General features: G+C 51.0%; 1 protein-coding gene across 1 annotated transcript; it reads right to left on the reverse strand.

The window, feature by feature from the left end:
- Nucleotides 1-1,050: 1,050 nt before the first annotated feature.
- LOC138453312 (uncharacterized) lies at nt 1,051-6,676 on the reverse strand. Its single transcript, XM_069606017.1, has 2 exons — nt 4,406-6,676; nt 1,051-1,422 (listed from the first exon to the last, which is right to left on the reverse strand). Exons 1-2 carry the CDS (start codon nt 5,781-5,783, stop codon nt 1,412-1,414), a joined length of 1,389 nt encoding a protein of 462 aa, XP_069462118.1. The 5' UTR covers nt 5,784-6,676; the 3' UTR covers nt 1,051-1,411.
- Between the last annotated feature and the right edge of the window lie 10,086 nt (nt 6,677-16,762).

Consider the following 16,762-nt stretch of genomic DNA (forward strand, 5'->3'; position numbering starts at 1 on the left):
GAGGGGTCACACAGAGAAACCACAGGGTCAGACTGGGCCCAGGTATTAAAAAAGACCTGGCAGTATGGGAAGATTTTCTGAGGTTTTTCAATGGCACGGTTATCTGGCGAATGCCTATCAACCAGGATGACAAAAGTACTGTATACCGACGCAGCAGGAGTTAACAGGTTTGGCACAATACTGGGGATCAAATGATGTGCAGAAGAATTGCCAGAAAGCTGGCAGGTCCTGGGTTGGACAAGGAACATTACGCTGCTGGAACTATCCCTGATATGGGTAGCAGTATGCGTGTGTTACAGAGAGCTGCGCAACAAAGAGGTGACACTGTGGTCCGATAATATGGCAGTAGTTCAGGTATTGAACAAAGGGAGCACATTGTGCCCACTGGTTTTAGAGGTGTTAAGAGCAATAACTAGGAAAGCATTGAAGAATAACATCATTTTTAAAGCCAGGCATATCACTGATGAAGTGAATAATGTCGCTGCCCTGTCTTATTCACAGACGGGGGCATTCAGGCAGCTGAGGCCGGACGCAGAGCAACAAAAGACGGCCACACCAGAGGAAGCATGGGCAGCGTTGAAAGCCAACAAAAGAAGGAAATCACAGTTGAAGGCATGACAATGCAAGGAGAGAAAGCACCCACAGGCAAAGAAAAGCTAGAGAGAGGGCCTGGACAGGCCATAGGAAAACTTGCCAAGAACGCTTTGGCCCAGAAAAGGGGTAAGCAATGTGATAAACAGCTACAAAACAGCTGCATCGCCTGGACCAGCGGCATGGGATCCAGGGGAGTCAAGAGCATAGCGGGCTGGAAATCCAACAGTTCAAAAAAATAAAATATCTGAGGGAACAACTGATCTAATAGCAGCACGTTCTTCCCTGAAGATGACGGCCCATAGAGATCGACGTGGATAGTAGGCCACTCGTTCGTGGCCGGGACGGGCGGTGGATAGAGACGTGAAGCAAGGGTTACACTTTCCAAGGACAATACCTAATCCCCCACACTAGCGTGAGATGGGGGTTTAGATTCTATTAAAGACACGGAGGCGAATATTATGCATTAGCTTTCTTTACTGAGACACACAGCAGCAAAGAAAATAACATTTTATAAAAGTTTTTTGAAAATAACATGTTACAAAACTTTTTGAAAATGAATAACACAATGTCAACAAAACACATTTATAAAAGTCCCATTCCAAAATGGCGGACAGGTCATGCCCCCCTGGGAGCCAATGGGCATACAGCCAAGTCCATAAATGTCCCTTTCTCCAATAGCAAACCCTCTTTCTGAAGCTGTCCTTTAAGATAAGTTATTGTAGCCATCCTTCACACAATTCCATGAACGATGAATCCACGTAACAGAACTTGAAACTCCTCAACAGAACCTGAACCGATCTCCTTAAAGCAGGACCTCTCACCCGAAATCTGAAACACACAGAACACAATTAGGGTGGGTGGGTGGGATAATATTCGCCTCCGTGTCTTTAATAGAATCTAAACCCCCATCTCACGCTAGTGTGGGGGATTAGGTATTCTATGGCAAGACAGGAGGCTCCTATTATGCAAGTTCAAAGCCCTTGCAGAACATTAACCGCTACATGAGCAATTCGCTTATGATAAAACGTTTTGAAAGTTGACTCCCTCGACCAATCAGCTGCTTTAAGGATCTGATCTAGGCTGCCCCCCAAAAAGGCGGCTTTAGAGGCCATAGCACCCCTAACAGAATGGGGACCAAATGCGGAAGTATCCACTCCCGCCTCCCGCATAATCCATTTAACCCATCTGGCCAAAGTGGAAGGGGATACCGGTTTATGGGGCTTCCTATAGGAAATTAACAGCTGAGAGGTATTAGGAGGACGCAGACTTTCAGTTTTTAACTCAAAACACTTTAAACATGCTACAACACACAATTTATTGTTTTCAGGGAAGGCTGGATAAGATATGGAGGAAGTCATGCACTTTGTTCGTCGTGAAACAAAAAAGGTAACTCCCTGAGGGGTAAACATTTTATTATCGACATCTAAAGCCCTGATATCGGATACTCTTTTAATAGACACTAGACACAACAACATTGCTAGTTTGGAAAAAAGTTGCTGTAAAGACAGATCTTCATTAGGGGCCCAGGATCCAAAGAGATCCAATACTAAGTTAACATCCCAAAGAACTGAATACTTAGGCTTTGGAGGTACTTTAATGCGAATAGACTTGAGAGCTCTACGCACCAGGAAGTGTCTACCCACTGGTTCCCCTTTTACCAATAGGTGACCTGCTGAGATAGCCGACCTGAAACCATTAATGGTTCTATAAGCTTTTCCTTCTTTAAATAGACCCACTAGGAAATTAACCACCTCTACAGGAGGGGCAGAAATGGGATTGAGGTGCCTAACCACACACCAGCTAGACCAACGGTTCCACGCTGAGGAGTATCCCACTTTGGTAGAGGGGGCCCAAGAGTCCCTGATGACCGACATAGAGTCCTGCGAAAGGCCTCGGAAGCACCAGGAAGCGCTGAAATCTTCCACGCCATAAGGGAGAGGTGCCCCTGAAGGACCAACTCGTGAGGAAACCCCCCCGGGTTCGTTAGTAACTGAGGATGAAAGGGAAGAAGACGAGGAACGTCTACTGATAGCTCTAGGAGAGCCGGAAACCATATCTGGGAAGGCCAAAGGGGGGTTAGAAGCACTAATGTGACCTCTTGCCTGCGTACATGAACCAATACTCTGGCTATCATCGCAAAGGGAGGGAAGGCGTACAGCCTCTGACCTGACCAATCCTGAAGAAAGGCATCGGTAGCTAGAGCGCCAGGATCTGGTCTCCAACTGAAGAACCTGAGCACCTGACAGTTTAGCCTCGAGGCAAACAGATCTACTGTAAACGGACCCCAAAGGCAGTCTATCTTGGCAAAGAGGTCCCTGTGTAACATCCAATCGCTCCTGTCTTGGAGGTGTCTGGAGTTCCAATCTGCTACTTCGTTGCTGACTCCCGGCAGGTACTCTGCCTTTAAAACAATATTGCGGTCCAGACAGAAATGCCAAAACTGCCTCGCCAGATCCGCTAGGACCTTGGACCTGGTTCCCCCCAGACGATTGACATATCTCACTGCTGAGACATTGTCCATGCGTAGGAGCACACAACAATTCCCCTGATCTTTGAGGAAACTGCGGACTGCAAAGGATCCCGCTAACAGTTCCAGACAATTGATATGGAGATCCCTCTCTTCCTCTGACCATTTCCCCCCCGTGGAGACCTGGCCTAACCGGGCTCCCCAACCTGCTCTGCTGGCATCTGATTCCAGAACTACATCCGGGGAGGGACCAAAAATTGCTTTCCCATTCCATGCTTCCATGTGTTTGAGCCACCAAAGGAGTTCCAATCTGGCCTCCGGGGACAGTTCCACCATCTGAGAGTAAGAGAGACATCTGCGAAGATGTCGGGCCTTCAGACGCTGTAGTGCTCTGTAATGTAGTGGGGCCGGGAAAATTGCTTGAATAGATGCAGACAACATCCCCACTATCCTGGCTAATAACCTGAGGGAGATTCTTTCCCTTTTGAGAATACCCCGGATCTCCTTCTTTATCTTGGACAATCTGCTGTCTGGGAGGAGAAGGATGCAATCTTTTGAATCTATATCGAAGCCCAGAAACTGGATACATTGCGTAGGCTGCAATATGGATTTTTTGGCATTTATTACAAACCCCAGGCTCTGAAGAAGAGTTATCGTGAACTGCAGATGAGAGAGCAAAACCTGAGCATCCTGGGCTAACAGGAGCATGTCGTCTAGATAAATAATTATCCTTATCCCCTTGGACCTGAGGCGAGCCATCACAGGCCTCATCAACTTGGTGAAGCACCACGGGGCCGAGGACAGACCGAAAGGGAGGGATGCAAATTGCCAAACCCGACCCCCCCACTGAAACTGGAGAAACTCTTGGTGTGGAGGGAACACGGGAACCACTAAGTAAGCATCTTTGAGGTCCAACTTGGCCATCCAATCTGCCGGAAGGAGGGTGTCCCTGAGGAGGTGGATCCCCTCCATCTTGAAGTGGTGGTAAACCACAAAGGAGTTGAGAGCTTTTAAATTTATCACTGGGCGGAACCCCTGATCCGGTTTTGGGACTAGGAATATGGTACTCAGAAACTGGGATGCCCTGTAAGAGGCAGGTACCACCGCTCCCTTGGAGATGAGGTCCTTGACCTCCACATCTATCAGCGACTGCTTTACTCTGTCCAGAACCAAAGGATAGGGAACTGACAACTGGCAAGGAGGGGAGTAAAACTCTATGTGATAACCCTGCACTGTCTGCAACACCCAGGGGTCCGATGTGAGGGATTCCCACTGTGGGAGAAACCTGACCAACCTGCCTCCTATACTTTGGAGGGAAAAAACATTTAACACTCGGGAAAATACCTGATGCTCCTCTGGACCTCCTGGAACCTCTGCCACCACGTCCTCTCCAACCCGAATACTGTTGCGGGAAGAATTGGGAGTATGCACCTCGAGCAGAGGATGGATTATGGGCGCCTCGTGAGGCAAATTGACGGGGGCGGGAATGGCCCTGGGAAAAGCGGCCGGAAGAGCGGGCTCTGCCTCGTCCGGCCCTGGGAAAAACCTTCTGAGTGAAGACCTTCTTTATATTAGTCTGGGCCTTATCCAAGGCCGTGAATGTATGGACATACGCAGACAGATCCTTAAGGAAACTCTCCCCAAACAAATTCCCTTGAGCGGAAGGGCCCGCTTCCCTTTCTGACATATCCGCCAGCTTTGAGTCCAGTCTCATTAGAAGAGACTTGCGCCTTTCTTTTGATATAGCCGCATTGGCGTTGCCGAGCAGGCAAACAGTCCTTTGAATCCAACCCCTTAACATGACTACATCAACCGGGGAGTTGGAGGCCGCCGCCTCCTCAGCCATCTCAAAAATCTGAGTGACCGGACCCAGAACATCTAAGAGCTTGTCTTGACAGCTGCGCCAGGCCTTATCCACCCCTTTCCTGGGGTCCTTGCCCTTCTGAGACAAAAACACCGTCATGGGTTGATCAATATCCGGTGTACACGCCACCTTGTCCTGCAGGACTGGCCTAGGGCATTCTGATCGTAACTTGCTCCTGTCCCCTTTAGGTAGTGGGCGCCTAACCCAATACTCTAGAAACGAGGCAATCTCTTGAGAGGGTTGCCACTCAGCAGACCTGGGATGCAAGATGAGGGCCGGGTCAAAAAAGGGGACCCCATTAATGTCCAATACAGGACCTTCCTGGGCTGGAACAGGAGCCACTCTCCTCTTGCGCCTCTTAGGGGGCGAATCAGAGTCCTCCGAAGAGTCAGAGGAAGAAACAGGTATAGGGGATAGCTGTGCAGGGAGCTGGGCAGAAGAAGACGAAGGGGTTGAGGAAAGTGGGTGGGATTCATCCCTTTTGCGCTTTTGGGCTCTACCAGGGGATGAGTCGGGGGAAGAAACTGGGCGAGGACTGAGTTGTCCCGAAATATGCTTTGTTTTTCCTGTACACTTTTTTGAGGGTTGGAGTTGCACAGAGGGGCCCGCCGCCTGGGGGGGGTGAAAATCCGCTATGCGGTTTATTAGCCTGTCAAAAGCAGAAGCCAAAGTATTATTAAGGTCAGACAAGGCTGAATCAATGGAAGCCTGGATAGCCTGTTCCACTGTAGGCTGTCCATTCGCCTGCCCCCCCCCATTATCCGTTTTCTTGGAAGTGCGCACCTGAGTACAGGCATCCGCTAAAACAGGGGCAACAGAATTATTATTAGTATTACCCATGGCAGGCCTCTCCAACATTGGTCACCACAGAAGTGTAACTTCTAATCAATGCAGCCGAGCAGGCTGTGCTAAAAGCACACAAATAGCCAAGCAGGCTTTAACAAAGGAAACACACCAACTGGTGAGAAAAAACAGGTGACAGCCGAGCAGGCCAAATATACACCCGAGCAGGGTGAAAGGAGTGGGGGGAGCCGAGCCGGCTGAGCATAAAAGGAGCACACAAGGAAACACAGGGAAATAAAATAAATGCAAATTAAATTAAATCACTCCTATGAGGTGCAATAAATGTGGGAAAATGCTCCTGCACCTTCACTTTAACCAAGCACAAACAGGCAGGCCTAGCCTGAGAGGCTCACAAGATACGCAAGCAGCGTATAAACACACATGTGCCACTTGTAAACAAAACCCCCCCAGAAATCCGAGAGGCCGTGACCCTGTCAGAGAAAACCAAGCTCAATTAACACGGACAAACGAGCTCAGGGCCCGGCTGCCTGAAAGAGCGCGAACGCTCCGAAAGGCCCGGCTATTTACAGAAACACACTCCCCTGAGGGAGAAATGCACAGAGGATAGCTGAAGGCACACGAACAATATTGCAACAAAGTATAAAAGGCGCGCGAACGCCTCTGCAAAAGGAATGGAATGACAAGGATTAATGAGCAGGCACCCGCTCCACACGGAGCGGCGTCACAATGTAACACTCCTGACTGGAGGAAAACGTTCGAACGAACGCACCTTTCACAGAACAAAAAATGAAATGACCATTTCAATTCAAAGATACAATCACCGAAAAACGAAATGAAGTATCACAATCAACACTCTAAACTCTATATGAAGCACAATAAGGCACGAGCTAGAGAGAGTAACTTAGCTGTGTCAATCAGCAGCAAAGAAAGAGGGTTTGCTATTGGAGAAAGGGACATTTATGGACTTGGCTGTATGCCCATTGGCTCCCAGGGGGGCATGACCTGTCCGCCATTTTGGAATGGGACTTTTATAAATGTGTTTTGTTGACATTGTGTTATTCATTTTCAAAAAGTTTTGTAACATGTTATTTTCAAAAAACTTTTATAAAATGTTATTTTCTTTGCTGCTGTGTGTCTCAGTAAAGAAAGCTAATGCATAATAGGAGCCTCCTGTCTTGCCATAGAATTACTTCCTGGTGGGGGATGCCGGGGATGCGCTGGGAGGGTATCCACGAGAGACTATCTAACCTAATAGGCTTCAGAGACCCGCCTGAATACTTGGTGATACATCTGGGGGTGGGAGGGTAACAATTTGATACATATGGGAAGGGGTCAACTACAGAGGGACACATGCAAATCTCTGTACAGCATAGCCCAGTGCTGGAGGGGGACCTAGGTATTTATGTCAGAAGTAGTGCCAAGGAGGAAGTGGCACAGAACAGGATGGCAATGGAGACTTCTAAATGGAAACTAAACAAAGCTCTTTTGCAGGGACACAGGGTTGCATTTCCTCAGGCATGGTTTGTCCCAGACCAGCCCTGACCTTTTCCACCAGGACGGGGTACACCTTTCAAAAAAAGAGATCGAGGTGTTTATGGATAGCATATTTAGTGCCCTGGCAGATTGGGGGTGCAAATAAGGGTACTTTTGGGGGAACCTGAGCGGTTGAGGCTCCCAATCAGGTGTGGCAGCACGTGTCTAAGGAGAGAGTGCCAGTTGGTTTGATAAGAGGCACCAGCCAAGAATAGAAGAGGGAACTGGAGTGGCAAAAGTCCAGCTTGAATAAAGGCAAATGAAGGACTTGCCAGCAGAGCTCGAAGCAGAGCTCGATGAACAGTGGAAAGACCACAACCAAAGAGCAAGGACAAGCTCTGAAAGAACAATATGGCTGGTGGGCGGCACCACTCCCCTAGAACACGAGGTGTCCAAAAGCGCACTTTTTGAGTTTTTTTTTTTTAATAATGTAAATAGTAAAAGCCTACGACCAATTTTTGATTGCACACAAAAATGGCAGAGTGTTTTTGGATGGGCTAAGGTGCAAGTGCAAAGGGGAATGGGTGCCTGCGCTACTCAGCCTATGGTATATTCTTGCTTTATTCTGATCTGCCTGTCTACTGAGGCATAACAGCTCACCACATATTTGTCCTTATGCATTTCTTAATCTTATCTTAATGTTAAAGATCATTTACACTGGGCACTATCACCACGCCAGTGGTCCACTGGCACTCTGGCAGATTTGAAAAGGAAAGAGTGTAGGTCTACCCCCAAATGCAGTTAATTGGGGGTAGAATACATCCTCCTTGTCTTTCCAAAAACGTACGGCATTACGTTTAGCTGTTTTTTTCAACATGCAGACGTTCACATCTGCTAGAAAACAATCTATTCTTGTAATCAAAGCGGTTCACTGTTGGATGCACAGGCGGTTAAGGCATTGCGAGGAGGCGGGGTAGGGAGGGCAGAGGCCTTTGCAGTTTTCCAATGCGATTTGGGATTCTCAAGGTCCCTTTTTTCCCTCCTACACATCTGGCGCAATGGGTTTTTGTATCCTTGGCCCTCCCCCTCTTTCTCTTTTTGTTCTCACAGCTGTGTACATTTCGCATGACACCCTGAGTGATCCCACTGACAGGTGATGAATTGGCAGCGGGAAGCTGCAGCCAGAGAAGGAAGGGAGGCATGCCGTAGTCCCACCAGAGTTCTGTAGGGAAGGGTGAGTTTGGGCGCTCGAGTCTTCGTTGGAGCAGACTCACTGGCGCCAGGGTCGTGACGTCACCCATTCACATCAGCCCTCCCGCCCTGTTCTCGCGGCGCCGCTGAGGCGGCTACCATGGCGACCAGAGCTGTCAGTCAGTGCGCGTGCTCCTCTGCTTCCCACAGCTGATTCAATGGGACTCCCAGGCTGCTGCTGAGAAATCATGAAGGATTGTTTATGTAATTCCTCCACCTTCTCCTCTGCAGCGCTGTTGCCTCAGGGCCCTCGTCTATTGGCATTCCTTAGCTCGCACTTGCCAACTCTCTCTATTACTGTGGGAACCTCCCTCGTTGTTGGCAGTTCTTTTTTTTTGTTTACAAAAGGTTATGCCTCTTCATTTTCGCCCAAAGAAAAAGTCCTTTCTGCGTGGTTTACGAATATCGCCAAGTACATGTTTTCAAGTCTCCCTGAACTTGAAGGAGCCGTTCTTATTGTTTAAAGTCCACAACAGGGGTGCTTTTAACATTAAACTCCCATGGACCTGGAGTAATGTGGTCATCTACTAAGAACGAGAAAGGAACATGTATTGTCATTTAACAAGATGTGCAACAACTCTTTTACCTTAATATCCCCCAGTTCAGTCTTTGGAATACGCTTTTTTTCTCTGGTTAGCTATCACATAAAGAGATCGAAATGGCAAAAAAATAAATACATTTAAAAAACGACAACTTTTATGTTATCTTCTTTCTTTTTAAATGCATTTTCAGACCTCAAAAGTGTCTGGGTCGTTGCACTCAATCGTACAGTCTGCAGCGAGTGTTCAGTGGAAACGCTGCAGTCGTCTAAAGGGTCGTTCCTGCATTTTCATCTTTTCACACTGTGTGGCAAACTGTCCTGCATGTCAAAGGAAAGCGCTGGCGTTTTATGAGACGGCCAGCCTGTGCTTTCTCATACAAAGCACTTAATAGTGTCCAGCACATGAATCTCTGTTCCACAGTGTACCACTCAAAAAGCTTTAGAAAGTTATGATCACTGCTTCCCCATAAGTGTAGCAATGCGTCTTTGCCATACCAGTGGTGTTGACGTGTAACCGGAAGAACCACACTGACACAGGTGTTGGCTCAATGGGCTCGACTCGTGCACTGCTTGTGGCGCTGCCCGATGACGGGGCGCGCACGCCGTGGCATGACGTTGCACGCCGCCGCTTGCAGCATAAATAAACGGGGCGTTTCCCGGCCGCGCAGAGCGAACGGGAAGCCCGAACCACAAGGACGTGTGAGGCTGAGTCTTTGGGGGATCCGGGGCTTGCGGACAGCGCTGGGGGGGCGTCAGTAACCCCCAACAGTGGCGACGAGTGGGGGAGACGATGCCTGCGCCCGGCGGTGATTATTTATATAAAAAATGTTTCACGGAAACGAGGTCGGATTAAGACTTCGTTTCTGGCCGCGGGTAGTGCGTCACCCACGTGGCTGGCGGCCATTTTGTCTATCAGGCCGTGGAACTTCACGAAGCTCCGGTTTGAGCTCTGAAGTGACTCCAGACCTAATCTTTGGAACTTCTGTCAGCAGGCAGCTATACCTGCATACACATGTGCCCAATTAGTGATTTTTTCATTTTTTTGGGTCTCCTACGTCGAGTGCAAGCAAGGAGGAGGGCTAACATGGCTGGGCCTTCATAGCCCATTATTCTTCTTGCCTCAATTTTTGGAACAGTTGAGGGCTGGAGCCTTCTTCATCCTCTTCATCATCACAGAGGTGTGCTGCAGTGACTTTAATATTCCTGCATCAGGCAGGAATCATCTTTATCCTCTTTATCATCACAGAGGTGTGCTGCAGTGACTTTAATATTTCTTCATCAGGCTGGAACCATCTTCATCCTCTTCATCATCACAGAGGTGTGTCACAGTGACTGTTTTCCTCCCTGGAGGTGAATTGCGGCCCCCATCTCCCACACTGGGGGTGCCTGTGCGCTCGAGCTCATGAGTGACACTGAGGATCAAGACGGTGCAGCAGCAGCAGCAGCAGGAAAGCAAGTGCAGCAGCCTCTGGGTAGGCAGGCAGGTCCTCCAGGTCCGCTACCTCCTGTGCAACTGGCGGTGGTACCCGTTCTCCAACAGATTCCTCCAGCTATGGCCCAGCCTCGTGCACAGGCGGCCCTGCAGCCAATTCCGGAGTTTGATGTTTCGGGCCCACCTTCCAGCTTGGGGCCCAGATGGAAGAGGTGGGTCGACCGCCTGGACATATACTTTCGAGCCACTCAAGTGGCTGATGATGACTCCACAATGGCGACCATGTTATATTCAGCAGGGCCCTCAGTTCAGGAAATTTTTGAATCACTTCCGCCCGGGGATGGGTCCTACGGGCAGGCGAAGGCCGCCCTTCAAGCTCATTTTCTACCTCTAGCCAACGCGGACTATGAGCGCTTCATGATGCTATCTGCCAAACAGAAAGAGGACGAGACTCTGGACACTTTCTATGGACGCCTGAGGCGCCTGTCGTTGGCTTGCGCGTGGGGTGATGTTGAAGATATGATCAGGACCATGCTCATACAGGCGTGTTCTTCAGGAAAGCTCAGGCGACAAGTGCTAAGGGAGCCCGGAATCACACTCCCACGCATCCTTGAACAGGGGAGGTGTCCGAGGCGAGGGCAGCGAGAATGGAGGCTGGGTCGCGCTCCATCAAAACTGAGGAGGTGTGTGCGATGTAGCGTGGCGGCAGGGGCACCAGAAGACCTGGCGGTGGCCCCCGAGACAGAGCTGGGAGGGCAGGTGACTCTTGCCAGAAGTGTGGCTATGACCTGCCCCACCCAACGGAATGCCCTGTGGCTGGAAAGACTTGTGGACGGTGTGGGCTACCAGACCATTTCTCAAGAGTGTGCAAGGCGGCAATGCCTGTGCTGGTGCCGCGAAGGCCCCGCCCGGCCCATCTTCATTCGCTAGGGTCGACCGCCCAACGTCGCTCAAGTGGACCAGGGCGAAGAGGATGTTCAGGCAGAGGAGACTGACGAAGATGAGGGAGAGAACATTTTCTTTGTCTCAAGTGTGGAGGTCCTGAAAGGAAAGAACAGGAGACAGCCAAGATGTGTGGTGGAGGTAAACCGTTCTCCAGTCCCGGTCCTGGTAGACACGGGGCCATCTGTCAATGTGATGGCCCGTGGACACTATGACACCATGAACCGGCCTCCCAAATTGGTCGCACCCAATGCCCGCATCTTCGCATTTGGTGGCATAGACCCTATCCCATTAGACGGTGTCTGCGTGGCGAAGGTGGAGCATGATGGATCCCAAATCACTGAACGGTTCTATGTGACACCAGTGAGCAACAATACCTTGCTGAGCTGTGCAGCGGCGGAGGCCCTTGGCATTGTTAGCTTTGCGTACTCCGTCTATCTAGAAGACATCAATGACTTGCTGGAGAAATATGCCGCACTATTTAGGGATTGGACAGATGTCTGGCGATCCAGTTAGGTTGCACATTGAAGAATCTGTGCAGCCCATCGCCTTGAAACATCGCAGGGTACCGTTTCACCTTCGTGAACATGTCGATAAGGAGCTGGACAACTTGGTAAATCTCGACATCATAGAGAAGGTGGAGGGTCCGACTCCCTGGGTATCCCCAATCGTGGTGGCACGAAAACCCAAAGAACCTGATGCCGTCTGGATATGTGTGGACATGAGGTTGCCGAACAAAGCAATCAAAAGAGAAGGACACCTCACCCCGACGATAGATGACATCATTGCTGAGGTACAAGGCGCTCGCTTCTTCTCGAAGTTGGACCTCCGAGCGGGTTATCACCAGGTCGTCCTCCACCCTGAGTCGAGGTATATTACCACCTTTACCACCCACCGAGGTCTGTACCGTTACAAGAGACTGAGTTTCGGGATGTCCTCTGCGGCAGAGGTGTTTCAAAACATCATCAGGGGTGCCCTAGCAGACCTGGAGGGCGTCCTGAATATCAGCGATGACATCCTGGTGTTTGCCAGAACGGAGGTAGACCACCTGAGACGCCTGGCAAAGACGTTTGAGGGACTGCAGTCCCTGGGCCTCACCCTCCACAAGGAGAAGTGTGAATTTCTGTGACCATCAATAGAATTCTTTGGCTTCGTGTTTAAGGACGGGGGGGTGTCACCTGATCCTCAGAAGGTCCAGGACATCAGAAAGGCGCAGCCTCCAGAATCTGTGTCGGATGTGCGGAGTTTCCTGGGCATGGTTACTTGCTGTGGACGATTCATCCAGAACCTTGCCTCCAGGACGGAACCGCTCAGGGCTCTGACAAGAACAGACACCATCTGGAACTGGGGCCCGCTTGAACAAGCGGCCTTTGACGGCATCAGGGGCGCCCTGGCAGCAGAGGACACCATGGCCTTCTTTGATCCTGTGTTACCATCGGAGATCATTGTTGACGCCAGTCCGTTTGGCTTGGGCGCCGTGCTGACACAGATCGACCATGATGGGGGTGTCCGTCCGGTGGCATACGCCAGCAAGGCGCATATCGGAGGCGGAGCAACGATACTCGCAGATTGAGCGCGTGGCGCTGGCCGTGCTCTGGGGCTGCAGGCACATCCGGCTCTACGTTCACGCCCGGTGACGGTGGTGACGGACCACAAACCGTTGATTCCCATCCTGGCGGGGTCATCCTCCAAGCTGCCAGCACGAATTGAGAGATGGCTGCTCGCCCTCTTGGAATGTGGAGTCACCCTGGTGTATCGGCCGGGGGCAAACAATGCGGCAGACTATCTCTCTAGACACCCGGGGGCACCTGGAGCGGAGGACTATGACACCTGTGCGGAGGAGGCCGAAGAGCATGTCCGGGTGGTGGTGGAGGCGGCCACCCCGAATGCCATGCCCTTAAAGGAACTTGAGACAGCTGCAGCAGATGACGAGTGTTTCAGGATACCAAGGCAATCCATGCAGCAGGGATCCTGGAAGTTGGTGCTGGAGGCCCTAGCGGGGCGTACCCAGGAAGCCAGAACTAGACTGGAGCAGTTATGGAAGGTCCGGGGGGAGCTGTCGTTCTCAACATCCGGCCTTCTACTCCGGGGAGATCGAATTGTGGTGCCCCAGTCAAAGGTGGGGGATGTGATTGCCCTTGCACACCGTGGTCACCAGGGCGCGGCCAAGACCAAAGCACGCTTAAGGCTGAAAGTGTGGTTCCCGGAATTGGAGCGGAAGGTGGACGATTTCGTGGCAGCCTGCGTTTGGTGTCAGGCGGCATCACCCCTGCAGCGGGAATCTGTCATAGAGGCGATGCCTGGAGGGACGCACCCGTGGGAAGACGTTCATGCAGACTTTGGTTCCACCACGATGGGCACCCACTTCCTCGTGCTGGTTGACAAATACTCGAGGTATCCCGAGGTGGAGTTCGTAGAGTCAGTGGCGTTTGAGCATGTCGTGGTGGCCGTGGAAAAGGTGTTTGCGGCCCATGGTTTCCCACATACAGTATGCTCAGACAACAGGGCGCCCTTCCAGAGTGAACGGTTCACCGAACTGATGGAGAGCTATGGGGTGGTGCACAGGAAGATCTCGCCTCTCTGGCCAAGGGCAAATGGTGAAGCAGACGGATGATGAGAACCTTAAATAAGACATTTCGGATCGCCCAGGGCCAAGGACAGTCCCTCCAAAGAGCCCTCTATCAGTTCTTGAGGGTGTACCGTACCACAACGCATGCATCCACGGGAGTGGCCCCAGCAGAGACGTTGTTCAAGCGGTGTCCTCGGGGGCTATTACCTGAGGTGGGAGAGAAAGAACCGGGGGTGATTGACAATCAACAGGTCGAGGCTGACCGGCGAATAAGGATTGAACAAGAGAACCTTCGGAGGGGACTTCGCCCACAGCCGCTGGAGCCGGGTGATGAGTGATGAGGTCCTCATTCGAAATAGACATCCCCATGCGATGCTCTCCCTACCGTATGAGCCGGAGCCGTTGGACATTGTTGCGGTCAAGGGATCCATGGTGACTGCACCGGATGGCCGGTCTGATGCAACTCGCAGCGTGAGTTTCTTTAAGAAGTTGCGGGATCCCAGGACTGATCCACCCCCTGATCCGGACTTGGAGGTCGTCCCTGTCACCCAAGCTCTGCCCACTGGCCACGCCCACATAGTAAAAAGAAAAACACAACTACAAAAAAACATTAAAAAAAAGTGCAAAGAAAACAGCAGTTTTTCCCCAAGCTAATGAAGAGAGGGTCCCTGGAGTGCCCCTTCTTACCCCAATGAACATGACGACCTGAAGAGTCAAAAACACAAGATGCAACTCACTGTTTGGACAGCCCGCAGGAGAGCCAGTGACATCCACATATGCAAACAGATATTCGCTCAGACAACTGGCAGATGGGGAGAAGGTGGAAGTGGATCTATGTCACATGGCCTAAATACCACCCACCTGGTGCCTTCCTGCCTGCCGCTCTTTTTCACCACTTAGCAAGCCCCGCCCACCTGGTGCCTTCCTGCTTGCCGCTCTTTTTCACCACTTAGCAAGCCCCGGCCACCTGGTGCCTTCCTGCTTGCTGCTCTGTTTCCCTACTTAAGGAGCCCCCCAGCCTCTTTTCCTTTGCAGATGGGGAGCAGGTGCAAGTGGATCTAGGTCACCTGCCCACCTAGTGCCTTCCTGCCTGCCGCTCTTTTTCACCACTTAGCAAGCCCTGTCCACCACGTGCCTTCCTGCTTGCCGCTCTTTTTCACCACTTAGCAAGCCCCACCCACCTGGTGCCTTCCTGCTTGCCGCTCTGTTTCCCTACTTAAGGAGTCCTCCAGCCTCTTTTCCTTTGCAGATGGGGAGCAGGTGCAAGTGGATCTAGGTCACCTGGTCTAAGCACCACCCACCTTCTTAGCCCTGCCTCTTCCTTCCTGCTCTTAACTATTAGATCAAGGGCGTCTCTCGCCCTGGCGTCTGCAGTGAAGGGCAGACGAAGAAAAGGGCAATTCTGGTTTGGACCTGTTCGGACCAGGAGGACCCAGGGCCCAACCCCCTGCTCAGACAGCAGGTAAGCATGCACCAACATGTATTACCCCCTCTGTCCCCACAGGCCATCGCCACCCCCTTTTTTCCCCCTGTGATGTTCCCTTGTGCCCCCCCCTTCTCGCACACAGGTGTTGCCTGTTTTGCTTGATTCTTCTACCCTGCTCCCCCTCAACCTCCTCCAGCCTACTTCTGCAGGAGTCTGTCCTGATACATTCTGGATTGACCATCACCGTCTTGTGGCCAATGCTGTATTTGACTTTTATGGACTTCAATCATTCACGGTGCATCACTCTTTCTCAACTCTCATGCTGGACTTCCTTTGCATCTTGTAATCATGGTGGCCCTGAATCATGCTGTTCCCATCTTCATCTTGTATCCTGGCTTGCAACATTATGTGTTACTACTGACTTCTGCAATTGTATTCACTCTCCACTCTTGCTTCTCCACTCTTTCTGACTGCTTACTCTCTGTTCTCTCCTCCTTTCCCTTCTCCCTTTTCCTATCTCCTCCCTTTGCTTTCTTCTATGCACTTCCTCTATCAGAATTGTCCCTGGACCTAATATGATAGCAACCTCGTCTGTTTCCTCCACCCTCCCATTACTGTTTTTTTCCTCCCCACCCCCCCCTCCAGCACTATCTGAAATGTCGTCAGGCCTAGTATGATAGTCACTTGTTTTGTTCCTCCCTTTCTGCACCCCTCTCCCTCACCTTTTGTTTTTCCCTGGCTCCACCAGAAATGTTGTCAGCCCTAGTACGGTAGTCACCTGTCTGTTTCCATTTCCTTCCCACTCTCATCCTCCCTTCTTTATCTATGTCTTAGCGCTTGCACTACCTGAAATGTCATCAGGCCGATTATGATAGTTAATTCCACATCCTTACTGTTCATGGCCTGCAAGAATGTCATTGTGTTTTCTCTTGTTCCCTCCCTTGCCTTGAGGCGCTTTGAAACACATTGTGTATAGGCGCTATATAAATAAACGATCATATCATAACTATTCAAACCTTATCCAGTCAACGGGCCTCATTACAAGTTTGCCGGTCCGGAAACAAGGGTGCCGGTAAGCTCACTGGCACCCTTGTTTCCAGACCGGCAAATTAGGAGTCTGCCTGCTGGAGCCGCTGTGCCCGACAGGTCTGACCCTGCCGGGCGCAGCGGCCACGGTAGGCAGACTGGTCACAGAAGCACTGGCACCGTTAGCAACGGTGCCTTCACTTCAGTGTCTCCACTCCCATAGAGTCCTATAGACTCTATGGGAATGGGCACTTACATTTGGCAGTCGCCTGACTTCCCAGGCCTCCGGACTTGGAATCTCCCGGTGGCACCGGGAAGTCAGGGTTACGGTCGGACTCGTAATGAGGCCCAAAATCTTTATGTATACAGGTGC

Source organism: Ambystoma mexicanum, chromosome 4p (assembly GCF_040938575.1).
Source record: "Ambystoma mexicanum isolate Mex_15411 chromosome 4p, UKY_AmexF1_1, whole genome shotgun sequence".
NCBI lineage: Eukaryota > Metazoa > Chordata > Amphibia > Caudata > Ambystomatidae > Ambystoma > Ambystoma mexicanum.